The sequence below is a fragment of the Equus quagga genome, chromosome 16 (assembly GCF_021613505.1).
Source record: "Equus quagga isolate Etosha38 chromosome 16, UCLA_HA_Equagga_1.0, whole genome shotgun sequence".
Taxonomy (NCBI): Eukaryota; Metazoa; Chordata; class Mammalia; order Perissodactyla; family Equidae; genus Equus; species Equus quagga.
In genome coordinates this window covers 77,063,772-77,091,162 of record NC_060282.1, presented here as the reverse complement: position 1 = coordinate 77,091,162, position 27,391 = coordinate 77,063,772, and the positions used below count along the sequence as shown (strand labels likewise).

Genomic DNA, 27,391 nt, shown 5'->3' with positions numbered 1-27,391 from the left:
AACGACCTGATTCAAAAATGGGCAAAGGACTTGAACAGATGTTTCTCCTCCAAAGAAGATGTATAAATGGCCAACAAGCACATGAAAAAATGTTCACTATCACTAATCATCAGTGATTATGCAAATCAAAATTACAATGAGATATCACCTCACACCCATTAAGATGGCTACTATAAAAAAAAGCAAACAGAAAATAACATGTTGATGAGGATGTGGAGAAACTGGAACGCTTTTGTACTGTTGCTGGGAACATAAAATGGTACAGCTGCTCTGGAAAACAGTATGGAATTTCCTCAAAAAGTTAAAAATAGAATTGCCATGTGATCCAGTAATTCTACTTCTGAGCATATGCCCAAAAGAATTGAAGGCAGAGTCCACGCACCCACGTTCATAGTAGCTTTAGTCACAAGAGCTAAAATATAGAAGAAATCCAAGTATCCACTGACAGATGAATGGAGAAGCAAAATGTGGTATTGACCCACAAAGGTATATTATTGAGTGTTAAAAAAGAAGGAAATTCTGAGATATGCTACAACATGGATGAACCTTGAGGACACTGTGCTAAGTAAAATAAGCCAGGCTCAAAAAGACAAATACTGTATGATTCAACTCATATGAGGTTCTTAGTGTAGTCGAAATCATGGAGACAGAAAGTAGAATGGTGATTGCCTGGGGCTAAGGGGAGGGCAGAATGGGGAGTTAGTGTTTAATGGGTAGAGAGTTTTAGTTTTGCAAGATGAAGAGTTCTGGAGATAGACGGCAGTGATGGTTGCACAATAATATGAACGTATATAACACGACCGAACTCTACACTTAAAAATGCTTACGATAGTTAATTTTATGTTATATGTATTTTACCTCAAAAAAATAGAAAAAATCTAGTGTGGCACCAGCTGAAACATTATATGTATAGCAGTAAGTTACCTGACATATTTCTGAATACTTTTGTAGCTTCCAGTATATACTTATCCTTACCAGTATCCCTCACCAATGGATAATGTAGCAACTCAAACTCAAAATTTATTAAAAACTACTTAATAGCTAAAACGTTACAGGAAAGTTAGCATAGAAAATAAGATATTAGAGGAGGATGTAAAATGAAATGACGGAGAAATAAACACTGCAGCCGTCATGAAAAGATGTGTAACGGTTCTATAACAAATTACTGTATTCTAGTTTCTTTACAAGGATTAATAATTCAGAACATTCAAAACTTTAAATTTTTTACTTGAGGAAATGGTGCTTTTTTTTTCTTTTAATAGTCAAACAAAGGTGGCAGGAGCTGGTAATGGGAGCAGCGGGAATAGCAGAGAACTTCCTTAATTGAGAAGGGAGCCTTGCAGGGTCATGATGAGATGCTTAGCAAAGAAGGGAATCTGAGAACCCTTCTTCCATCTGAGGACCACGATGGAAGGCCTGTCCTAGGAGCAGGGCAGGAGAGAAGAACGTGTTAAAACTTTGTGTTTAGTCACTGTTAGAGAGATTACGATCAGTAATGAGGGAAACTGTCAGTTAAAAAGAAGTAATCAGAGGCTGGCCTGCTGATGAAGTGGCATAGATGTTCATTCAGGGACAATCTTCCTCGCCAAAAAGAAAGAAAGAAAGAAAGAAACCCTGTTTCTTCCTTTTGTCATTCATTCATAAAACATTTTTTGAGCACCCACAATATACCAGGCACTGCCTGAGGGATATAGAGATGAGTAAGAAATATTTTCTTTGCTTGGCCCACTCATAAAATAGCTCAGGGGACAGCTGGAGGATAACTGGTTGCCACACTGTGAGAAAAATTCTCTAATATACTGCTCTTAAAGTGTAACTGTATCACACAGTGGGGCTCCACCAGCTCTGAACCAGTTTCACGGAGGAGGAGGTGTGAGTTGGATCTGAAAAGACACAAGATGCTGTGCACAAGGCCAACGTCATAGGATACATAAAACTGGTTGTTTTAAGAGTCCAAATGAATCATATAGGGGAAGCTATTTACAAAAACATATCAGTTACGAAGGCTTAAGCTGCAAGTAACAAAAACCGAGACACAAAATTGTTTAAATAATAATGGAACTTATTAAGTCACATAAAAATTCCAGAAAAAAAGTGGTCTTCAGTTGCTCCCCACTTTCCACTCTGCCATCTTCGGTTTGGCTTCCTCTTTGAGTTGATAACACAGTGGCTGCAGCAGTCCTAAACATCATTTATTAGTGTCCTCCAGTCCATTTAAGTCGATTCTGACTCTTTGCGCCCCTGTGTACAGCGAAGCAGAACCCTGTCGGGTCTTTCTGCGCCATCCTCTCACCTTCCAGTGCCGTATCAGACAATGCTCCATTGCTGGTCATAGGGTTTTCATGGTCAATTTTTTTGGAAGTGGTGGCCAAGTCGTTCTTCCTAATCTGTCTTAGTCTGGAAGTTACACTGAAACCTGTCCACCATGGGTGACTCTGCTGGGATTTCAAACACTCGTGGTGCAGCTTTCAGCAACACGCAACCACCACAGTATGATAGTCGACAGATGAGCGGTGTGGTTCCCTGACCAGGAAACAAACCTGGCCTTGGTGGTGAAGAGCAGTGAATCTTAACCACTAGGCCTCCAGGGCTGGCTTCTAAATATTATAGAAGAAAGCAAAACGTGCAGAGGAGAAGAGAGACCATCCCTCTGGCTCTCTCTGAGGGGTGAGGAAATTTTATAGAAGCCAGAAATTTGACTTTCCCTTTTGTCTCATGGGCCAACTGAGTTCTAAAATGGGGCCACCGGATTGATTTCTGAATCAATCAATGGCAAGAGAATTGGGACAAAGATGGTTACACAAATGGGAGACGTTTGTCACACTACCCCACTGGCGGTCATGCATAGCCATGTACGCTTGCTCTTTTAAACAGAGAGTGCATACACATCTAGAGCCAGTAAAGCAAGATCCAGTCACTTGCTCTTTATTTGAACGTCACCTCTGAGTACACTGTCAGTTGCTAAGGCACTTATTTTGAGCACGTCTCAGTTTTCTATTTCCCCTAGTTTTGCTCATTTTTTGTTCTCCACAGTTTCTTCCAGTTTTGCCTCCCCTGTTTTCCCCTCTAGATATTTTAATAAAAATAGAATGCTATAAAGATATTCCATTACAAATTTCTTCTTTATGTGTTTTCATCAAAAGAAACTCTTTATCTCACTCAAGTTATAGCTTTGTGGTGCCAAGACATAAAACTTTTTTTTAAATTTGTTTTTTTCTATGAGAGGTAGTTTGAATAAGTATCTCTTTGAATTGAAGGAATATTTGCCACAGGCGGATAATAGTATAACTATTCTTCTCCTGGTGCCTGGCGCTCTCATCTTCCAGCCTTCTTCAAAACAACAGGAGCTCAAAGCTGTGATATAAATCTACAGCCTCTGAATCTAACCCTTTTTAGTAAATGCAGTACCCGCAAAGCCCACTTCCATTACTTGGGTTGCAGAAGACGATTTCAGAAGTAATTGCACAGAGGTTTAAAAGATCTGCTGCTTTTTTGTTTCTTTTAGAATGCAGATATCAAAACATCATATTTCTCCCTAAAACTTCTCCTCACAATTTCCAGTGCTATCTTTTAATATCAAGATTACTTTGTAAGCCTAAAAGAGGAATTTTCCAAGCATTAGTTCCACCTCCGTTTTAGGGCTTAAATCCCAAAACACTATTCAACGATAATTGTTACTTTTCTTCCCAGTCCACAATTACTCTTGATTAATAACAATGATAATGTTAATAATACCCTACACCTCAGTTCAAACGACTGCAGACATTTCAGTTACATTAACTACTATCAGTTCATCAACCCTGCAAGGAAGGGAGGGGAAGATATTATTTTAATGAAGAGGGGATTCTGGCACTGTGACTTGTCCAAACAAAAAACAGCTGAGGTGGACCAAGCAAGGATGTTCTTGTATTAGGTGGGAGAACACCTCAGTCTAGTGTTCATTAGACACTTGTCCAGATATTCCTTTGGAGTTGACTCAGCAGTCATAGTTCAAAAGGCTGTTCTCTTTGAAAAATGTCTCCATTCCACAAGCAATATTTATCAGGTGACTCTTGGGGTGTAAACATCTTTGCTAGAAGCTATAATCATTGACTTAAATTCAACTTCACATGTTAATTTTCTGTTTCTTAATTTGGAGGTAAATAAAATGAGTCAATACTGGTGCCTGGAATCTTTGGTCCTGCTGCTGCCCATTGGCCATTTCAGAGGAGTCACGTGACAAACATGGCTATTAAATTAAGATACTGGGAGCACTGTATTTCCTAGGTTTCTTTGGGTTTTGCTTGTGAGTGCCTCTTCTCAGCAAGCTTTCCATCATGATTGAGCCCTTCTTGGGAACCTGGAAGCTGGTCTCCAGTGAAAATTTTGAAGAATACATGAAACAACTGGGTGAGAAATATCATAACAAGGTTTGGAAACTGGCAATGCATATTGTGATGTGGCTGGGTTTGCATTTTCAATGAATTTTCCTAGAATTCTTTTTTTCTTTTGTGATTCTAGGGCATGTTCATATGAGATTAACAAAGTTTATGTATCTACTTTTGCTTTTTTTAACTATGAGTAATAATTATCTCTTTTTGGAATAATAGGCTCACAGATACTTCCTTCTAGTCATTATCCATATATTTAAGCCCATTTACCCTTTTCAAAAATACTTCATCCTAACACCTCGATAGAGTTTCTTTTTAGCTTGGCCGTTACATCAAATAGCTTTTCCAAGCTTCAAATTTATAGACGGTAAGAACAATCTATAATTACATTTACCAACTAAATCTGTTTCAAGGTTTTCTTTAAGTTATAACTTCAAAAGAGCAATAGCAACAAACGGAATTTCTAGTTGGTTAATTTTTAGGTTCTGCTATATGTGGGAGATACTGTCAAAGCATTATTTTGAAGAATTTCACACTTTTGATAGGAGAGATGGAACATTTTTCCTTGTGGAATGTCTCAACAGTGGATATTTCTCAGAAGTATAAACCCTATCCATCTTTAGCTCTTAATTGAGTTGATTAAACATCAGTTATAATGGCTCGGTTCTGACAACTAAATTATTCCAGAATGCTAGAAGAATGGTAATTATTTAATATTTAATTAAGCAATTTATAATATTTAATTAAGAGAAAACTTCCTTGCAATAAAAACTGTATAGAAAGTCAAGAATTTTTTTAACCTTACTTTTTTCTTTAACTTGGCAGAAACGACCACTGCATAATAAGAAGTCAATGTGCTTGTAGTGTAATATTTTTTCCTTTTTCATAGTCTGCATTAACTGTCTCAGGGAGTAATAGGGAACATATTTCCCTACCTCTTCGTAGATTCACAGACGCACTGTTTAGAGTTTAAATTTGGGAGCATCTAAGAAACTTGGGGTTATGGTGAGAGCAGCACTTGTTTGCATTGGGAGCTGGGCTTTGGCAGAGGGCAAGAGGGAATGAGCCGAGAACCTGCCAGGTACCACTACAACGCTAAGTCCTTTTGTTTAAACTCCCAACACACCTATGAGGTGAGTACTGTAGTCATCCCCGTTTTACTATTGAGAAAGCTGAAGGTTAGAGAAGGGAAATAAGATCCCACACTAGCATGGACGCCCTGGGTGCAGCCTAGGTTTTAACTACCTCACCCTTCACTCTTCTGTGATCCCCCTAACACTGCTGCTCTGCAGTCGGACGGTCCTGGCAGTTCCACAATGTGGATGTGAAATCAAGTTTGATATGGAAACAGAGAGGGTCAGCTCCTCCGCCCACCTGCTGCAGGAGTCAGGTTTGACAAGGGACCATCCCCAAACTGAACAACGGGGGTCATGCTCTAATAAGCCAGACTGTCCAGTTTGCCTACCTCCTCTTGACTCAGCCACATCTGAATTTAATCTGCAGATAAGAGAGGAGCTTGGACTTCAGAAGTCATATTCTTTTTATTTTGAAAGTTGGATTTCTTGGTTTTTTTTTAAGAAAAAAATATGCCGAAGTTCTTGGAAATTAGAAAACTTGTGTTTAAGTCTCAACTCTGCTACCTACCAGACACATCACCTAGGATTGCCCTCTCTGGGACCCTGTGTGCTCATCTCTAAAATGAGGACAATAACACCCTGCATGTTGTTGTAACGCTTCACGAGGTACAGCTCAAGTATCTGATCGCCTGAGAGACACTATACAAATATACGTTTCAGATGAAGCACGAGCGTCTCAAAGATTTTAGATAAAGCACAATAGTCTCAAAAATTGAATTTAGCTTTCAAATGTCAAGTATAATTACTAGACATGCCTTCAGGTTGGCAGGGTCTGGCTTAATCCAACTAGCACCAAGAGGATTGAAGAAATTACGGCCCATTATCCAAAACTTCAAGGGGGGGGAGGTACGTGCCCTTTTTAAATTGCTTTCCAGAATGATCTTAGCACTTCTTCCTAAATGACTTAAGAAGGTGTGGTGCTTTTTCTGCCTTACAGGAGTGAGTGACACACTCCGGAACCTGGCGGGGTTAGCAAAGCCGAGAATCATTATTAGCGCCGATGGGGCCATGGTGAACATCAAAACAGAAAGTTCTCTGAAGAACACGGAGATCTCCTTCAAGCTGGGAGAACAATTTGATGAAACCACGGCAGACAACCGGAAAGTAAAAGTAAGAACTAAATCATCCTGATGTTCCACAGTCAGGAGAAGAACTAGACAGCGGTTATGCATGGTTTATTCGTATCTAATTTGATTAATTACCAAGTCACTCTGGGCTTGTTTAGTTCATTAACATTGCACATCTCTAAAGGCAATCCTTTCGCAAATTATTCTGATGGTAAACAGGGCCAAAAAACTCAACATGTTTTCACTTTTTTTCTGATCTCTCTTTGCCATTGTCATATAAAAGAGCATGTAGAAAAGAATAATTATTCACAAATAATTTAGGTATTGTTTGCCCGGGGGAGGGGAGCATAAATTGAATAATCTCTTGAGACTTCTCAGTTTGATGGTATTAAAATATTATTTTGACAAGATTGGTGGTGAGGATTTTGGAGAAAAGAGTTTTAAAATAGAAATTAGAAAGTAGATGCCTGGTCTTATGTAGGTTAGAATGCAGTGAATTGCTATTTCTAACTGATTCCTTTGTGCATTTATAGAGCATCATAACATTACATGGTGGCTCAATGATTCATGTCCAAAAATGGCTTGGCAAAAAGACAACAATCAAGAGACAAATTGTAGATGGAAAAATGGTAGTGGTGAGTTTTCTCCAAATTGCATTTTTTAGATGCTCCTATTCGATGCATGCCTTTCAGATTACTCAGTTGCTTTGCATCTTGAATTGAGGGTCTGGGGAAAGAGGGCAGAGCAAGTTTACCTGTCATCTACCTACTCTAATAGATCCCTCTTTGCTTTTAGGAATATACCATGAATAATACCGTCAGCACTCGGATTTATGAAAAAGTGTGAAGAAAGTGTCTACATCAGTGAAAGCCTGGTCACTAGCAGGAAACTGGAACTTGAAGAAGATATGCCTCAGGGTCAGTGATTACAAAAAAATGGCTTAGCATAAATTTGCTCAATAAAACCATCAAATTAAGTGCAGTTTTGGAGCTATGCAATACTGAGGGTTAGGGACAATCTGTTAAGTTGGTGAGGCAAGAAGCTACTTGGCTACAGTATTACTGTACGAGCATCGGAGTCCCCTTAGCCTCTGCCCACCTGACTTGCACAGTCCTTGAGTTCCTTCCAGTGGACCCACTCCATTTAGGTCAAGGCATTCTGTCCAAGGGTGCTCTGTTGAAATTCATGTGACCTTGAGGCGGGAGGCATTAATATCATTGGAACATACTTTGGGCAGCACAGATTCCGAAAACCAACACTGCTGACTTTTTATTTTTGCAGAAGGCTGGCCCTGCTTAAAGTAGTTAGCATAAATAGATAGACAGATCGGGGTAGGTAGATAAACAGGGTACAAAAAAGAGCCTGGACATTATACCTTGTGGTTGAATTATTGTAGAAGAACATTGAAAACAATCACTGTTTTATTTATCCACAAACCCATTTAAAATAATCAGGCCAGTGCAACTGTCACCACTGTTTACAACTTAGTCTTTGCAGAATGACGTTATTAAATGCCAGACCTGAATTTCTAGATGCCTAAATAGAATATAATAGTCAGAGCTACACAGAGTCCATTATAGTTTCACTAAGTACTGCTGCTAGGAAGTACTCTCAGGGCTTAGAGCAAAACAGAGTAATATGGGTAAAATTAGAGAGTAAATCCTAAGACACTGATGGTATTTGTAGCAGTTGGAGAAAGAAAAGGAGAAAGAGGAAGAATTAGGCAAATATCATGCTGCACCTTAAATTTAAAAATAGATGGTAATGGGCCAAAAATAAGTCTGGAGAATTGTGTTTAATATGTGCTAAAGTAGACTGGCCACGCAATTTGTCCTCTAAACCAGGTGAGAAGTTGAAAGGGGTGCTATCGATAACTGCGCCTGGACAACAGGCACACCATGGGACTGTCCATCGCAAACGGAGGCGTATGGTCACCTCAGGAAGGATGAAATTGAAGGGTGATTTAGAAAAAGACTGAGCACAGGGTTGAGGCAAGAGCTGAATCCCTGGCCAAGGAAAGGAACCAGGGCACTCTTACTAAACTCGGAGACCTCTGAGCATACAGCTGTGCACCTGAGGAGATGGGCTTGGTGGTGGCCACACAGCTGCCGGATGTGGGCAATGACAGTCGTCCCCACATGACTTGTTCCTGTCCTTCCTAAAGGACTCACGTATGTACAAAATAAGGCCATGCGTGCTCTCCAGAAGTCAGAGGACTTCAACCCCCAAGGTAGTGTCTGTTCACAAGGGGAGCACAGGCCACTGCCTCCTTAATCAGAGGACAGTCTCCGTCCACAAGAGGCTGCAGGTGACAGTCCTTTAGCAACACCGTGGATCAGGGGTTGAAGTGCTTTCCTCAACCATTAGGAAGAAGTCTGTACTCTAAAATGCACCAGGCACTTACTCATTTAAATCTTTGGCTCTACAGACGCATAATTAAGAAAAGAATAACACAGTTCTGAATTCTCAAGACTTACTCGACTTCTCATAAATGTCACAGCTCAAAGTACAAAGAGGCTAAATGAGAAAAAAAAATCCTGATGTTGAGTCTTTGGTAGATGGATTCAAACATACTACTCCTGAGGAAAGCATTCATTCAACAAGTTCTTACTTAGCGACCACTGTTTGTTCAATACCGTATTGGGTGCTAAGAAATAGCTATGGCTCAGACGTGGAGTTCCCAACTGCCTTGTGATGTTACAAGTAGCAGAGGCCTCTTGAAACTCTATTGCTTTTATTTTTATTCTCAGTAAAATCATGTCAAAATTTCTAAGAAAGAAATTCACTAAAGTTTATACTTATAATCATTAGTCCTTCCTAAAGACTTTCACATGATCAGTCTCTCGTCATATGTGACTTGCCTTCAAAAGTCATCATCTGTCTGTATATAAATGACAACAAGGCATATTTGTCAAGTTGTATTGGAAATAATGGAACTTTTCATTGTAGTTGAGCAACAAAAATCCATTATTTATTCACTTTCCCAAAAGTTTTGAAATAAAGGGAATGAGAGTCGTTTTTATAAGCCACACAGAAAATAGATTTTATTTTTGAAAATTTTAGACTGAATAACTTAGTAGTAAACCATTATATTTCAAATCCACACTAAAGTTTGTAGGAAAGTATTAATTATCCAAAGATTAATCATACTAAAACCATGATTAGTTCTATTATCAAAGAATAATTCACTAGATTTCTTTTTTTGCTATCCAATACTATTTAGTACATCACTGACAAAAAATAAGTTATTTTGAATAGTCTTAGTGTATCTAATATTTCATACTTTTTGCACAAAAATGCAATAAACATAAAAGGACATGCTTTTCTTTGCTGGCCATAAAAAGACAACTGACTATCCAAAGACAGTAACCAAAAATAGATGGAAAATTAGGATGAAGTATTAGAACATAATCTAATCCCCAAGTTACAGGTTATTAAGATTTCTTCTTTGAACATTTAGAGGAAAATATAGTCTGTCCTTTTGGAAGTTTGGTATCTAGATCCCGAGTAAATTTTGGAGAGGGGCAAGATGGGGAGCGACTAGCCATCCACCAGCCCCATGGTAGAATGGGACTTGTCTGTTGCCCCGGAGACACACTGCAGGAAAGTGGACTGAATGGGGTTTGAGAACCAGTCCTAGCAGGACTTGAATCCCACTTTTGCCATTGACAGCTATGTGAGCATGCATGAGCTGCTTAACCACTTCAGTTTCTCCTTTGCAAAATAAAGATTATCTACATCACAGCGTTGTGGTGAGGGTAAATGAGACCTTATGCAATGGACCAGCACAAGGAATTTGTCATGTCTTCTCGTGTTTCCCACATCTCCCTCCCAGATTACAGGCATACCTCAGAGATACTGTGGATTCAGTTCCACATCACAATAAAGCTAATGTCACAACAAAGCTAGTCACAATAATTTTTTGGTTTCCCAGTACATTTAAAAGTTATGTTTACACTATACTGTAGTCTATTAAGTGTGTAATAGTATTACGTCTAAAAAAAGTACACACCTTAATTAAAAAACACTTTATTGCTAAAAAATGCTAACTATTCTGTGAGCCTTCAATGAGTCATAACTTATTTTCTGAGAGATGTTGATGGCTGATGACTGATCAGGGTGGTGGTAGCTAATGAAGTTTGCTGCACCGTTTGACTCTTCCTTTCATGAACAAGTTCTCTGTAGCATGCGGTGCTGTTTCATGACGTTTTACCCATGGTAGAATTTCTTTCAAAATTGGAGTCAGTCCTCTCAAACCCTGCTGCTCCTTTCTCAACTAAGTTTATGTCATATTCTAAATCCTCTGTTGTCATTTCAGCAATCTTCACAGCATCTTCACCAAGAGTAAATTGTATCTCAAGAGACCGCTTTCTTTGCTCATCCATAAGAAGCAACTCCTCATTCATTAAAGCTTGATCATGAGATGGCAGCCATTCAGCCACATCTTCAGGCTCCACTTCTAATTCTAGTTCTCTTGCTATTTCCACCACATCTGCAGTTACTTCCTCCACTGAAGTCTTGAATTCCTCATTCATGAAGGTTGGAATCAATTTCTTCCAAACTCCCATTAATGTTGATATTTTGACCTCTTCCCGTGAATCACTAATGTTCTTAATGGCATCTACAATGGTGAATCCTTTCCAGAAGGTTTTCAATTTACTTTGCCCAGATCCATTGGAGGAATCACTGTCAATGGAAGCTACAGCCTTACAAAATGTATCTCTTAAATAATGTCTTAAAAGTCAAAATTACTCCTTGATCCATGGGCTGAAGAATGGATGTTGTGTTAGCAGACATGAAAACAACATTAATCTCATTGTACATCTCCATCAGAGCTCTTGGTTGACCATGCGCATTGGCAATGAGCAGTAATATTTTGAAAGGAACCTTTTTTTTCTGAGCAATAGGTTTCAACAGTGGGCCTACAATATTCAGTAAACCATGTTGTAAACAGATGTGCTGTCATCCGGGCTCTGTTTTCCCATTTATAGAGCACAGGCAGAATCTATCTAGCATAATTCTCAAGGGCCCTAGGATTTTCAGAATGGTAAATGAGCATTGGCTTCCCCCTACAGTCACCAGCTGCATTAGCCCCTAACAAGAGTCAGCCTGTGCTTTGAAGCTTTGAAGCCAGGCATTGAGTTCTCCTCTCTAGCTGTGAAAGTCCAAGATGGCATCTTCTTCCAACAGAAGGCTGTTTCATCTACATTGAGAATCTGTTGTTTAGTGTAGCACCCTTCTTTATTGATCTCAGCTAGGTCTTCTGCTTGCTGCTTCACTTTGAGCTTTTATGTTATGGAGATGGCTTCTTTCCTTAAACCTCATGAACCACTACTGGCTTCACACTTATCTTCTGCAGCTTCCTCTTCTCTCTCAGCCTTCGCAGAATTGAAGAGAGTTAGGGCCTTGCACTGGATTAGGCTTTGGCTTAAGGGAAGGTTGTAGCTGGTTTGAGCCTCTATCCAGACCACTAAAACTCTCTCCAAATAAGTAACAAGGCTGTTTCACTTTCTTATCATTCGAGTGTTCACTAGAGTAATACTTCTAATTTCCATCAAGAACTTCTCCTTTGCATTTGCAACTTGGCTAACTGGCACAAGAGGCATGGCTTTCAGCTTATCTCAGCCTTCGACGTGCCTTCCTCACTAGGCTTAATCATTTCTAGCTTTTGACTTAAATTCAGAGATGTGCGACTCTTCCATTCCCTTGAATACTTAGAGGCCACTGTAGGGTTGTTAATTGGCCTAATTTCAGTACCGTGGTGTCTCAAGGAATAAGGAGGCCCAAGGCGAGGAGAGAGATGGGAAACAGCCAGTCAGAGCAACAGTCAGAACTCACACAACATTTATTGATTCAGTTCACTGTCTTATATGGGTGCCCCCAAACAGTTATAACAGTAAAATCAAAGATCACTGATCACAGATCATCATAACAAATATAATACTAATGAAAAAGCTTGAAATATTGTGAGAAATACCAAAATGTGTCACAGAGACACTAAGTGAGCAAATGCTTTCGGAAAAATGGCGCTGATGACTTGCTTGATGCAGGGTTGCCACAAACCTCCCGTTCGTAAGAAATGCAATATCTGCGAAGTGCAATAAAGCGAAGCACAATAAAACTAGGCACCCTGTATAGGGCAACTGGAATGCAAAGAATAGGAACAACGTAACTGGAGGGCCGGTGCACGAAACCAGAGGGCAGAACAAGGTGGAGCAAAGGGCGTCTCCGCAGAGATAAGCTTTGAACAGGGTCTTGAAGCAACTAATTAGTTAAAAATGGGCTTTGAGGAAAATGAGCAGGAAAAATGGATTCTGGTTTACTTTGTAAAATAGGGTTCAGATTTCAGTAGATGCTCATTAAAAGTAATGCCTTTCAATATATAAGTTACAAAGCAATTTCACAAAGTGAAATATGTAAATTATACTTTCTCTCAAAGCCTTGATACCATCTCAATTATTGAAAAAAATTTGTAAGACATAATCAAGGAAATGAAGCAAGAAAGACAGGAGGCTCCCTGGATAGCACATGATTAGAAAATCACCTGAATTTTTATGAGTTTATATCTGTTCCTTATGAAATAAAGCTAGACACATGCACACTTTTCACTATGCTTTGCAAGTGAATTATTTTTAAGGGTTTCCTCTCTTCCATCAGCTGTAAAGGAGCAGGTGGCTGAGTCCTAAAAAGCATTTCCTACGGCTCTGTGTGCTAATGCCTGAAAAGTAGAGCCTACTTTAATGCTGTTAATGGCACTTTCTCTCTAAGAGGAAATGCAAATGGAATAGAAAAACTGTGGCCAGCTCAGTATACGCTATAATGACTGGAGAAAGAAACTGAAATGCAGAAATTCAGTCCTCCATTTCCTCCCAAGTGAACGAGTAACTTCCATTCTCAGGTGTTCTATTAGGAATAATGATTTGAAATCTTAGACTAGACATTGGAAAAGAGACCATGTACATTAGAGCCTAGTAAAAACAAAGCTAATTGCATTGTTTGCAGAAATCACAACTACTTCTTCACTCTCTTTATTACCATTCAACAAAAGAAAAGCTATTAACTACCTTTGGGCAGCGTAAATGCAACTGTCACCATAGTAACCAAAAGATCAAATATCCACTGGTGGCTAAGAAAGTTACAAGAAACGGTTTTCCTTAAGAAGGAAACTTTTTGTATTCTCAGCATTGTTAAACTTAAAGAAAAACATTTATTTGAAACATGAAAGCAGAGGATGTCAAGCCTGAAATGCCATTGTCATCCTCTGTCAAATAGCAGTCTAGGCTTTCTCCTAGTGCCTGAGTCCTGAAGATAAATCAGATCATCAGTCTCATGGCATCTGTTATCTAAGAAACCCCATAACATATCTTCCTATAGTAGTGGTTAATTGGCTTTTTAATGGCATTCTATCTCCATCTGCAAATGATAAAAAATAATAATTGGATATTCTAGATGTTCTACCATGGCTCTGAATGTTTTTTTAATGTCCACCTTCCTAACCAGAGTATAAGGTCCATGAGGGCAGAAATCGTTTCTGTTTCATGCTCCATGTTATTCCAGTGTTACCACAGTTAAATAAATTCGTGCTAATTGTCTGCAGTAATGCAGGTGAGAATATATACAATGAATCGTGGAATTATCTTATTGCCCTTTCCTGGTGTTACAATAAGATCATGTCATCTCAAACAGGGAAAGAACCACCTGCTTTTACCAGCAGCTAAAGAAATGACCAGATAAAGGAATGAGTCTTATAACTAAGTTTCATACTTAGGTATGACTCACAGTCTTTGCTCTTTCCGTGCCTCCAGAGAAGAAAAGAAGGAAGGAAGAGAAGGCAGAGGAGGGAGAAGAGAGGAGGAAGTTTAGGAGAATAATAATATTATTGATCATAAGTACTAATTTTAGATGCTTTACTAATATTTATTATCTGATTTAATGCAAACAATAAACCTCATAAATAGAAATTTTTATTTTGTCTTCATTCGTTCAGTCAGTCAACAAATGATTACCTACTGTGTACATGCTTGGTGTTAAGTATTTGGGACAAACACTACATGGGTAAAATGCCACGTTGTCCCCACTCACTCAAGACTTTAGTGTTTGATATACATATTGATCAAATAACATGCAAAATTAATAAAAATGGCCATTGCAGTAACTATTAAGTAATGATATACTAGGAAAGGTTAAGAAAGATGATCGAGTTGAAACCTAAAGGATGTCAACACAAAGGTAAGAAAGTATGATTGAGCTGAGATTTAAGGATTAAGCATATGGGAGTGGTTGGATATGCTAGTTGGAAATTGCTACCTTCTTTCCTACTCTCTGGAAGATTTTCTGTAAGATCGGTGTTACCTTTTTCCTTAAATATTTGTAAGAATTCATTGGTGAGGCCTACAGTTCTAAAGTATCTTTGTGGGAGAAATTTTAATTACAGATTCAACGTTGACAGATTTGAGAATATTCACACTTTTTACATCTTTTATTACTTTTGGTAAGCTGTGTTTTCTAATGAACTTATAAATTTCTTTTAAATTTTCAAATTTATTGGCATGAAGTAGTACTTAATATTTTCTTACGATTTAAAAATAACTATAGGATATATCAATACAATCTTTTTTATTCTTGCAATCCATAACTTTCACCTTTTCTATTTTTATATCCATCTTGCTAAGATTTTGTCAATTTTATTAGTCTTTAAAAAACTTGTTTTGATGATATTTTTTGTAATATGCTTGTTTTTATTTTATTAATATCTGCTCTGTTGATCATCTGTTTCTGTTGTCTATTGTTCCTTTTGCTTTTGAGCATATTTTCCTGTCTCTTGTTGTTCTATTTATTTTTGATTGGCAATGTGTATGGAAAATTGTAGACATAAATTTAGACCTTGGGTGGCATTATCTTCTTTTGGAGAGAGTTTATGCTGTTTCTGACTGGTAGCTGGGTTCACCAGCTGTCCAAGATCACACTAAACTAATTTTAAGAATTGAATTGATATTAGCACAGGGCTACTCCCAGTTCATCTTTTCTCCTATGTTGTAGGCTTTCAAAATCTCAAACAAAAGTGTAGTGGCCGATCAGAACTCTCCATCATTGTCCCCTAACCCTTAACTCTGTCATAAATCTTCCTCAGACTTTTGCCCTTCACTGGCCTCTTTCTGAATTCGTAGATCCCTAGAGGGGCAACAGCCTCAAATATTGGGCCTGTTTCTCTAGGCTTTCTTTTTTCACCCAAATCCTAGACCCTTAATTTTCTCTGCCTTTTTCTCTCTCTGATGCCTTGAAGAATTTTTTTTAAACTTCATCCATCTTTTCTAGTTGTCACAGTTGGAAAGCTAGCTTAATTTCCTCATCTATAAATATTCTAAGAATAAAAATTTTAAGGTTCACTTTTATTTTCTCAATTATTTTTTTAAAATAGCCGTTTTTATTGGTTAATCCTCCTAGTATTATATGGTAAGCTTGTCCAGCCACCAGTTATTATCAAATATGTCTATTTTACAAATAAATTCAGACTCACTAGGATTAAAATTTCTTGCTTCAAATTTTTATCAGATCATGAGTAGAATGTAAGTTCCATGAGAACATGAAATTTTGTTCAATGATGTTTCCCCAGAACCTTGAAGAGTTCCGAGCACTTCGTGGGTTCTCAATACTTTTGCAATTAAATGGATGAAAGGCATGGACTCAGATTTTGGCATTTAAGTGGAGAACCATGAATTCTTTGTTCATTTGCCACAGGATGGTTGATTATAGCTTTTCCAAATACACAGTTGGATGTAGCTTGAAGATAATTTGTAAAGGATATTTACATGATGTCTTATATAGAGCGAGCTTTCCTTATCTATTTTGGTTGGACCTCTGGATGTTCTTTTCACTGTGTGGTTCAAGTAGCTTCTTTATCTTGAGAATTTACATAGGCAATAAATCAGTGAAAGGTGAACCCATACTGTAGAGAGACTATGTCCATTTTATGAACATGTAGTTCAAGTCTAAATATATGTGCCCAGTTATAATGTTTATTATCCATCCTTCCTCACTAGGATATTGATGACTTTCTTAGCAAGGAGTGACTTAGAATCTCAAGCCTGGTTCAGTCTGGATCTTGTCTCGTTGCTTTGATCTGTGCCTTCGATTCACATATGGGCCTCAGAATTTCATCTTGGTCCAAATACATCTGGTCAGTTCCAGGAGTCGGGTACCTTGCTGGTAAGTCTAAAATAAAAAATTCCTTTCTTTGTCTAAAATTTCTTCAAAGTTATAAGATTTGCCAACGTACCTCTCAATGTTTACATATTTTTCTCTAAAAGTAGATTTAGTATGCTTTTTGTTTGTTTGTTTTGTTTTGTTTGCTGGGAAAGATTCACCCCGCGATAACATCTGTTGCCAATCTTCCCCTTGCCTTTTTTCCTCCCCAAAACCCCAGTACATAGTTGTATATATTCTAGTTGTGAGTCCTTCTAGCTCTTCTACGTGAGCCACGGCCACAGCCTGGCTACTCACAGATGAGTGGTGTGTTTCTACACTCGGGAACCAAATCCAGGCCGCTGAAGCAGAGTGTGCCAAACTTTAATGACTAGGCCGTCAGGGCTGGCCCTCAACGTTTATGTTTTAAACTCCATGGCTGTTCCTATTTGCAATACAGGGATTACTGAAAATTCATACAGCTCTCCTGTACCAGTCCCTCTGAATACAAGGGCTCAGCTCTAGTGAAAGGTTTGAGAGTCCTTCATAGATTTAGGCAGAACATGTAAATTTTCGTAGGCACAAGTGATAGCATCATTCATTTTAACTAAGTGTTTTGGATAAGAAAGTAACACATCCTCTAATGAAAAGCCCTTTCTTTCATAGCTGTTTGTTCTATCCCAGTACCATGTACTCCCTCCAGTTACATTCTCTTGGGTCTGGGATTGGGTTAGCTGGTTAGCTGAGGAGTTTTTCTAGTCATGATTTCATTCCCACTTTGAGTTACCAAGCATGAGTGATGTAAGATGAGACTTGGACCCACTGTACCTGATTCCACATTTTTGACCCAACTTGGACTCACACCACACAATTGCAATGGTTATGGCATAGCTCTGGCCTTGGTAACCTGAGCCCTCGAGGCCAGCAATTATACCCATTGTGAGCCAATTGATCACGGGGTATTTTCATTTTTGTGAAGAGTACCAACCTGTGTACTAAAAATATAAAACCTGGTAATATCAGTTGTCTCGTGGCCAGGATTAATGCCAATGTGGAAAACCTGCTGGGAAAATGTATGGCAGCAACTAGCTATTCCCAAGAGCAACACTTATATTTGAAGCGGCTTTGCATTTTTTCCCCCTGGTCAAAGGCTGGGCCCTGATGTACTGGAGTAGCTCTGGATGTCTCATCTCTGGATTTTCACCTCTCTTGACTTTGAAGCAGAGAATGACTGTCTCTATCCAGTCATGGGGATGTTAGTATTGCCTGACCTTCAGCCAGGGCCTCTGTGCACATGTGGCATAGCAGGAGCAGTGTAAGATAACCAACCAGAGTTAGCTATGGGGGAACAATGCCAGGTTCAAATCCTACCTCTCCTTATTCGAGTTTTGGGAGCAAGTTACCTAATCTCCCCCAAGCTCCAGCCTTCTCTTTGGCAAATGGGTATAATAATAGCGCCGAACTCTTGGAATTGTTGGAAGGATTAAATGGAATAATCCATATTAAGCACTTAGCACTGTGACTGGTTCATCGTGAGATCTCAATATACATTAGTGTTATTATCATAGAACATTCTTTCTCTTTATAAAACTGTAGATTTGCTTTAAAGGACTTAAAGTTGTATTAACTAAGAACCTGCTTAATTTGGACGTAAGGTTTTTTTTAGCTAGAAATCTTTGCTGTGGTCAAAGAGCGTGCTATAGTTCTATTTCTTGTCCATCCCATGAATACAATTTCTGTGCTCTGTTGTAATAGACTGACTGTATTGTCTGCCTACTCTGCCTGCCTGGGATATGTGAACTATGCCAAGCCTCCCTTACCTATGAATACTTCCTCACACTGCTCCCCTGCATTTCTCTCCCACAACATATTTGAGGCGGTGATCACAATACTCATGGACATTTTCCTCTCTTTTTTCTCTCAGTAAGAATTCTTAATTGTGCAGACTCAGGACTGAGGGTGACCGAGATGCCTAAACACACACACACACACTCACACACATACACACACACACGCATATTCCTTCATTCGTGCTTATATAATTTAGTTCAGTATAGGACTTAATTTAAGGAATCTTCCAAAGCATTAAGGACCTAAGTACTTCTTAAAAATTTAAGATTGACCAGAAGGTTTTTAAAGGTTCAAATAGCGCTCTCATTGATTTCTATAAAAATTTTTGGAGACTAAAGGAAACATTATGTGAAGTTTTCTTTTGTCCTAATGGATGATTGAAGAGCCATTCATTGCCCAGTCCTGACACTGCTTTTCTCCATTGGGTCTCTGTGAGAGTCACATGCTTCGGACATCTTTGAAAAGAATCTTCTGAGGCTTCAGCATCTCATTTGTCTTCTGTATCTCACCTAGAACTCTGTTGAATTCTCACCCATCACAATGAGCAACAGATTCCTGGGCACCTGGAAACTTGTCTCCAGTGAGAACTTTGATGACTACATGAAAGCTCTGGGTAAGAAATGTTCTTTGATGTTTGGGTTGAGAAGATCCTTTTTGAGAAAGCTGCATGCCTATTTCCTTCTAACTCTTTTTCCAGGAGTCTGGGAAAATTTGCACAGGCTAAAGTACAATCCTCTTCTAGAATTAATCTTCAGTTGTGTCATTCAGAGAGTTTATTTGCATTTTATTCATGGCAATTTTAATATATTTTAACCTAAAGGAGAGTTGCTTAAATGCATGGAACTCCCACCAATTTTAAAAGCAGTTTCATATCAATAGGGCTTTGGTTTCAGACCTGGAGGAAAGAAATCTTAGAAGCTCAGTCCATCCATTCTCTGACTTTCCTGAGAGCTAGTTTTGTAACAACTAAAGTGCTCATGAAATAAAGAGTTGAATTTACTAAAGTTAATAGAAAACCTCAATTTAAAATTTTGATAGTTAGCTAAACCAGATGTTTTCTCTCTAGACCTCTAGGCTATCTGTTATTACATAATTATGTAGACAGTTTTTAAAAAGTAAATGCTTCATAAATGAGGATGTTCACAGTCTGGGGAAGTTACACAGAGAAAAAGAACTGGTTTGTGTCAGTGAATTCAAGTCAGTGACACTAACATCAGGCGTTTCTGGCGTTGGAGCAGTGGATGAAGATGGAAAGCCCAGTCATTAATTACATCAACTTTATTTTATACTATTTTAGAGAATGTTCCGTAGATATGAGCAAAACAGGTGTGAAGAGTCTGGAAATGTCCAGATTTGTATAAATATAATAGAGAGTGATGCCAATGACCTCAGGTTGCCATGCTAGTCAGAGTGCCTGTAGCTTTACTCACTTGTTCAGAAAGCTTGTGAGAAAAGTTCTATTTTTAGATAAAATGAACAAAATCATGTCATGTTGCCTAGAAAACTATGAGAATTTATGGGGATAAATCCATACTATGAGATTGGTTAGATTTATGGACTTTACAGCTGAGGAAGAAGCAAAATATAACAAAATCTCAATGAAAGACTCCCTGGGTCTGTCATTTTCAAATTTTAAAGTGCGTAAAAAGACCTGGGGGTTGGCAAATTCTCAGGCTCTCTGCAGAGATTATAATTTAGTTTGAAACACATTGTCCTAAATCATATACAATAACACAAGATTAATCAGAATCAGGAGGAAGAATAGAGTTCACAATTCTTTATTAGCACTGACTCTTCACTTCTTATTTAATATACATATATATATACACACACACACACACAAAACTGATACATTTTCTTAGTCTTGGGTAGTAATAGTAATAAAACTTGAGTCTAATTTTGTTTTTCAAATGCATAAATTTTTTTAAAAGTCATTTTATTTATCTATGATCATCTGTAATTGGAGAGATCTTGAAGGGCAATGGATGGTTTTTTCCTACTAGCTATACTTAGGAGCCACAACAAAATTTCAGAAATGAGATTCTATCAAGGATATGGGGGGAGTTATTTTCTATATCCATACTATATTACTGAGGAAAAAAATATGAAACAGTGAGTATCTGTCATAGACATTTAAATAACCTATAATATCTATATATACAAACTAAAATGTCTAGAAAAATCCATACAAAACTTTAGTGATTTTCAATGGAGTGTGAGATTGGATGTGGTAAAAGTGGATGACGTGCACTCTTTAGTCTGAACAGTTTTATCTATAAAATCCACAGACATTACTTTCGTAATAACAAAACCTAAAATATTTGAGTCCATGGACATGTATTTCCATTAGATGGTGAAACCTAATTTCCATTAGGTCGTTAGTGGTAAGTGACGCTACCTGCCATCTGCACACCTGAGGCGCAACTGAGCAGAGACTGTGGCCACCCAGAGCCTCTCTAGGTAAGGTCTTTTGGGCAACATAATTCTACCACCATCTTGATTTTCAGGTGTGGGGTTAGCCACCAGAAAACTGGGAAATTTGGCCAAACCCACTGTGATCATCAGCAAGAAAGGAGATGTTATAACTATAAGAACTGAAAGTGCCTTCAAAAATACAGAGATCTCCTTCAAGCTAGGCCGAGAATTTGAAGAAACCACAGCTGACAATAGGAAAGCCAAGGTAAACTTCACTGTTTCTCTTCAAGGTGGCTCAGTCTACCACTTGAGAGAGAGGCTTAGTCCTGTTAGTGTTCAAAGCGGTGAACTACTCCATTCTGTTGAAAATGAATGTGCCTCATAAGACATGCATTATGAAAACAACTCAATATTGAATGAACTGCTTCTTTAGTCAACCAAAGCCCAAGCAAGTCAATTCTGTGAACTTTTCTTTCCAGAGCACTGTAACCTTGGCAAGAGGTTCACTGAATCAAGTGCAGAAATGGGATGGCAACGAGACAACAATAAAGAGAAAGTTGGTGGATGGGAAAATGGTAGTGGTAAGAGTATTTTCACTTCAGCTACAGTAATAGTGCTACTCAAATAGAGAAATTGGTTATATTATTTTCAAAATATTCTTTTTTCTTTGGAATACAAATGGGTCAGAATGGCTAAGAATAAAGTCAAAGTTAATGCCTGGAGGATACTTAAACCATAAGGACTCATCTTCAAGTATAGGTCCAAGATTTTGGAAATAACAAAGCCTATTTGTTATTTTGGGAAATCACCACTCCTAAAAATGATAATAAAGAAAGTATGAATAAATCTCACTAGTTTGGATTCACAAAAAGAAAAGCAAATCTAAGTTTTAAAAGCAATTCAATACCCAAAACAAAGGATAATTAAAAAAATAAGAAGGCCAGCCCCAGTGGCCTAGTGGTTAAGCTCAGTGCACTCCGCTTTGGCAGCCCACATTTGGTTCCCCAGCACAGACTTACACCGCCTGTCTGTCAGTGGCTGTGCTATGGCAGCAACCCTCATACAAAAAGAGGGAGATTGGCAGCAGATGCTAGCTCAGGGTGAATCTTCCTCAGTAAAAAAAAAATGATAATAAATAAGGTATGGTATATTCATATTTGAATATTGTATAGCAATTAAAATCAAGTTTCCAAACAATATTTAAGGACGTGAATGAGCCTTAATACGTCAAAAAAACTGAATGTAATAAAAATCCCATTTGATTCAGAAAAATAAAATAAAAGCAAAACAAACCCTAAAAGGCTCAAGTGTAGAGTATTTGTAGATCTATAAGCATTTTGCTTTCAAGAATCTATACTAACTTAGACTAAACAATGTCAATAATTCAGGTTTGGCAAATTGGAGACCTCTTCTAGCCAGCAGATACGAGTGATGACCAAAGCTACATGAGATGACCTACAATGATTTTTTTAAAGTATTAAGTTCCGTGCTTACTAATTAAACACGTACATGGAATATAAACAGATTCATATAACATTTTAAGTGTTCCTTCTCTTTAGTTCAGAGGTTCTTATCCTTAGCTGCACAATAAATTTACAGGAAGATTAAGTCCCCCTGTGGGGGCCCCAACACAGATCAATTGAATGCACATCTCTTGGGGGAGGAGGGGCCATCATTATTTTTAAATGTTCCCCAGGTAATGCAAAGGCACAGATAGTTTTGAAAACCACTGTTTTAGTAGATTTAAATGCATGCAAATTAAAACTGGCCACTTGAAAAAATTCTTCTGCTGTAACATAGATCAACTTTAAAACCATTTCTCCTATTTTAACGGTCGTGGTTCTGTACTACTGGAAACTGACACACTGATATTTTATTCCTTTCTAAATTTAATCTTATGAGTTCGCTTTTAATTTCCGTTAATATTACAAATTCGCTGTCCCCTAATTAGAGTTTTAGATGTTCAATTAATCTCTCTCTCTCTTTTTTTTTAAGGAATGTAAGATGAAGGACGTGGTTTGTACCAGGGTTTATGAGAAGGTCTGAGAAGATCCTCACTGAAGTGGTATTTGACCATTTGATGTTGGAAGTCAATTGTTTCCGTGCCAAGGCCTCACTACATACTGCAGTTTGCTTGTCTGTTTTTGCTTTTGTCTTAATAGATCCGATAGGCAAAGGCCTAAACTGAGGATTAAGCTAAAATTCAGTGTTATTTAAACATTTTCAATTTGCATGCACATCTTTACTATATTAAAGTATGTATATTGGCCAGTCCTCAATAGTTGATAATGTCGTTTAATTATCTGCGAAATTCTAACCTATGTCGTACTTTGTATATTTGAAATGACAGTAAAAGGAAGTCAGAAGACAGTAGAAGGAAGTAAATATATTGACCTCAAATGCTTTCAGGGGCCAGGAGAATAGGAGGGAGGGGGATCCGAATGAGGCAATCTAGAAGAAGGAGCTGGTTTAAAATGACGAGTTCTAGTTTCAACTAAAAGGTGCAGCCTGTACTATACTCCAGCCAATTCTTTTTAAATTGACAGCTAATTTACAGACGGTGAAATGCACCGATATCAAAGGTAGAGTTCCTTTAATCCATTATGACAAACGCCTTCACCCATAGAATTCACATCCTGATCGAGATACAGTACATTTCCTTAATCCCAGAATGCTTTCTCTGCTCCTTCTCAGCCAATGTCCGGCCGTGTCCTACCTCCAACCAAAGCAAATGGTGATTTGGTTTCTATCACCACAGGTTAGTTTTGCCTGTTCTCAAACTTCATAGAAATGGAATCATACATTCTGTGTTCTTTTCAGTCTGGCTTTTAAACCTCAGCATGATGTTTTTGAGATTCACCCGTGTTGTTGCATGCAGCAGTAATTTGTTCCTTTTTATTGCTGAGCAGTATTCCATTGCATGAATATATCACAGTTTATTTACCCATTCTCTTAAGACAACTGGGCTGTTTCCAATTTTTGGCTACTATGAATAAAGCTGCTATAAAAATTCTTGTACAAGGCTATTGTGGATACACGAGTTTCTTTCTTTTGGATAAATAACGAGGCATGGAATTATTGGGTCCAGTTGATTTTTGACAGGCAGGAATAGGGGACCACTGTGCCTAAGCAATAGTGAAACTATTTCAGATGTGTTGATGTTGTTAGGAGCCAGGATTTTCACCGTGGAAATATGGAATGAGGGAAGGCAAGAAAGAACCATGTGAGAATGGATTGGAATAGATATAAACCCATGGTTTCTAAGGCATGTGTATGTGTGTGTATATAACTGCACATGCATACCTGCATGTATTTATGTGTGTATATATATATGCATTTGTGTGTATGTATATGTGTATATACATGCATATATTTCCTAGCTCTATCTGCCCAAAGAGCTTAGCTGCAAAGATACCTCAATAGGAATGAGTACATCTACCACCCAGATCTGGGTGTCTAATATCATTCCCCATTGAAAGGAATGAGGGTTCTTTGGAGAAATGGCTGATTCCAATGTGAAGGCAGGGTAAATACGAGATGAGACTGAAACATCTCATCATACCAGAAAGTAAGAAAGTGTTCAAAAAAAATAAAAGAGGCACATCACCGAAATATGAGAGCCAACTTGAAGGTGCTCCCATTGGCCAAATCTGGAACAATTTGAGAAGAAAAATAATTAAGAAAAATAGCAAATTATAAACTATTAGGGGGGAAAGTAAGAATGCATAAATCCATGATGATGATGACCGAGAAAGAGAGAAGGGAGAAGGATGTATCTTCTTCACAATAGAACGCCATGGACTGACTGGTAAGTGTGGAAGGAGTGCTGAAATTGGAAAATCATCATTTTTTAACCATCACAGTAAATATTGGCTCAGTCAAGAATGATCAATGGATGCTAAAGCTAGGAGCAGGTTATTAGTTCGTCTTAAATATCTCCTCCCAGATTGCTTATTATTGTTGAGGAGGAAGACTTTTCCTCTACTGTTCAAAGGTTCTTTCGTCTGGTCTAATAATCAAATAGACATGAGACAGAGTAATAGGAGAAAAACAGAGTTAATTTGATACATAAGGGGACCCCACACACATGAGAGGTTTGAAGATAGAAAGGTAAAATGAAGTATACATGCCATCTCGAGCCAAGCAATGGGATAGGGACCAGGGGCTTCAGAGGACAGGAGGGTAACTCTCAGGACAGGGCAATAAGAAGAACAGATGTGCAGTAATTAGAGGCCTGCCCTGCCATACAGATAGGTCATTCAAATTTATTTCTGGTAATAACTCTCATTATGGGCAGGGCCCCAATTTAAATGATTTAGCGGGGAGGTAAAAGATCCTCGTGAGCCCACAGGGTCTCGATTGCCTTTAGCTCAAAATAATCCACATGCCAAAGTGGCACATCCTGGGGAGGCCTGTCCTGAACCCTTTCATTACTTACAAGTGAAAAAATAGTAACTATGCAGTGGAAAAATTGAACCATCTCTTGACTGAGTAATCAAAATTAACCTGACCCATGAAGGGTGGATGAGCAACACGCGCCTTCAAATGTGATACTCTGAAAAGGAAGTGACATCACTTGTGTAGTCATCTGGCCTGGAATCCATATCTGGATCTAATCATGAGGAAACACCAGACAAATTCCAAATGAGGAATGTTCTATTAAAAAACGGGAGGGGGTGTTACTTGAATTCTTCAAAAATGTCAATGTCATAGAAGACAAAGGAAGGCTCTGTGGAAACGTTCCAGATTAAATTATACTAAAAATACATGACAACTAAATACAGTAAGTGATCCTAGATGAGATCTTGTTATAGAGGTAAAATAAATGCTCCGGAGGACGATATTAGGTTAATTGGCAAATTGAAATAGACATGGTAAATTAGATTAGAAATATACTGTAATTATGTAAGAGAATCTCCCTATTCTTTGGAAATATCCACTGAGGTATTTTGGGGTAATGGGCCATAACGAATGCATTGTACTCTCAAAAAATTCAGAAAAAAGTATTCTGTGTGTCTGTGTGTGTGTGTGTGTGTATGTTACACACATTACGTACATACATAAAGACAGCAATGGAAAAAGCAAATGGGGTAAAATTTAATAATAGATGAATCCTGGGAAAAGCTACATGTGTCTTATTTGAATCAATCTGATTCTTGCAACTTTTCTGCAAGGTTGAAGTTATTCCAAATAAAGGTTTTTTAAAAAGCTGCCCTGGTCAAGTCCTTCTCTCACTGTGGGCATTCAGTCAACACATGTCTGGGGGGCGTCATAACTGAGGTGTGGTTTTCTATTTATCTTTTGGCTCCCCAGGTAAACCCACAAAAAGGAGAGTTTAAAAACTGTGGTGCTATTTTTAAAAGTTTGTGGTCACATGACTTGCTATAAAATGTATTCCTCAATCAATATAATTGCTTTACAAAAATCGTGGGTCCTTTTTGTTTTCACGACAGGAAAAGTGGAACCACACTGATAATGAGGAACCAAACAATCATTTAGACAGGGGACACACGTTGCTAGATTTGAAAAAGATTTTCAAGCAAGCAGAAGAGGGTAGGGGTAAGGGGGGAGCTGGAGTTCCACAGTATTCAAAAATAGTCTCAGAAAATAACTTTGATTCTGCAGATCTTTTCGATGTAACGTGGTCGTTAAGAGCAGTCAGACTGCCCAGTTCAAATTCCAATTCGCTACTTACTAGCTGTGTGTCATTGGGCAAGTGGGTTACTTCTCCTCTTTGCCCCTCAGTTCCTTTATCCGTAAAAATGGAGATAATGGAACATACCTTAAAGAGTTGTAAAGAATAACTAAGTTTGTATATGTGAAGGACTTAGAACAGTGCCTGGCACAGAAAAAGCATTATACAAGTGTCTTTTGTTATTATTCTTTATTTAATAATATACATGATGTTCAAATAGATCACTTTTATGCCTCAAAACAGACCTTTATAAGATCTCAGAGCTGTTGATGTTGATTTGCACACCAAGTGACTAAATTTATTAAGAATGTTATTTACACAAAGATAAAAACAATTGAGAAATCTACGAAGAGGAATCCGTAGGAAAGCCAACAACCATTGCTACATAACTCTGCTAATCTAAGCAACTTCTAAAAATGGCAATTGGTGATTATCTACTCTAACACAAATAAGGTCTTAAGAAATACGTCTACTCCCCAAAGGATGAGCAACTTACCTGATCTCAGTTAGACAGCGATTGGGGCTGGAATTGCCTCAAATGGTCTCCTAAGTGCTGAGAGATTTTCAGGAATTTAGCAAGCCGGTTGTTAAACAATTGGTAGCTTAAAATCAGCCATGATAGAAGAATTTACACCACCAGAGGTCAAAACACAACCAATTAGGGCTTTGGTTCTT

The 27,391-nt window shown here is 38.2% G+C and overlaps 2 protein-coding genes across 2 annotated transcripts; both read left to right on the top strand.

Annotated features, from left to right (window-relative positions):
• Positions 1–4,266: 4,266 nt before the first annotated feature.
• On the top strand, positions 4,267–7,549 carry LOC124227982 (fatty acid-binding protein 9-like). The gene is made up of 4 exons (XM_046642163.1): positions 4,267–4,389; positions 6,444–6,616; positions 7,107–7,208; positions 7,369–7,549. The coding sequence occupies exons 1-4, from the start codon at positions 4,317–4,319 to the stop codon at positions 7,417–7,419; spliced, it is 399 nt and encodes a 132-aa protein (XP_046498119.1). The 5' UTR covers positions 4,267–4,316; the 3' UTR covers positions 7,420–7,549.
• An 8,822-nt stretch (positions 7,550–16,371) lies between these two features.
• On the top strand, positions 16,372–23,932 carry LOC124228041 (myelin P2 protein). Its single transcript, XM_046642280.1, has 5 exons — positions 16,372–16,779; positions 19,120–19,219; positions 21,114–21,286; positions 21,501–21,602; positions 23,017–23,932. The coding sequence occupies exons 2-5, from the start codon at positions 19,147–19,149 to the stop codon at positions 23,065–23,067; spliced, it is 399 nt and encodes a 132-aa protein (XP_046498236.1). The 5' UTR covers positions 16,372–16,779; positions 19,120–19,146; the 3' UTR covers positions 23,068–23,932.
• The last annotated feature ends 3,459 nt before the right edge of the window (positions 23,933–27,391 follow it).

Bases quoted from the DNA above. Each gene is read 5' to 3' on its own strand.
- LOC124227982 (XM_046642163.1), top strand. From the start codon at position 4,317: ATGATTGAGCCCTTCTTGGGAACCTGGAAGCTGGTCTCCAGTGAAAAT. The intron at 6,617-7,106 runs GTAAGAACTAAA...GTGCATTTATAG, and splicing joins CAGACAACCGGAAAGTAAAA to AGCATCATAACATTACATGG. The intron at 7,209-7,368 runs GTGAGTTTTCTC...CTTTGCTTTTAG, and splicing joins TAGATGGAAAAATGGTAGTG to GAATATACCATGAATAATAC.
- LOC124228041 (XM_046642280.1), top strand. From the start codon at position 19,147: ATGAGCAACAGATTCCTGGGCACCTGGAAACTTGTCTCCAGTGAGAAC. The intron at 19,220-21,113 runs GTAAGAAATGTT...CTTGATTTTCAG, and splicing joins TGACTACATGAAAGCTCTGG to GTGTGGGGTTAGCCACCAGA. The intron at 21,603-23,016 runs GTAAGAGTATTT...TTTTTTTTTAAG, and splicing joins TGGATGGGAAAATGGTAGTG to GAATGTAAGATGAAGGACGT.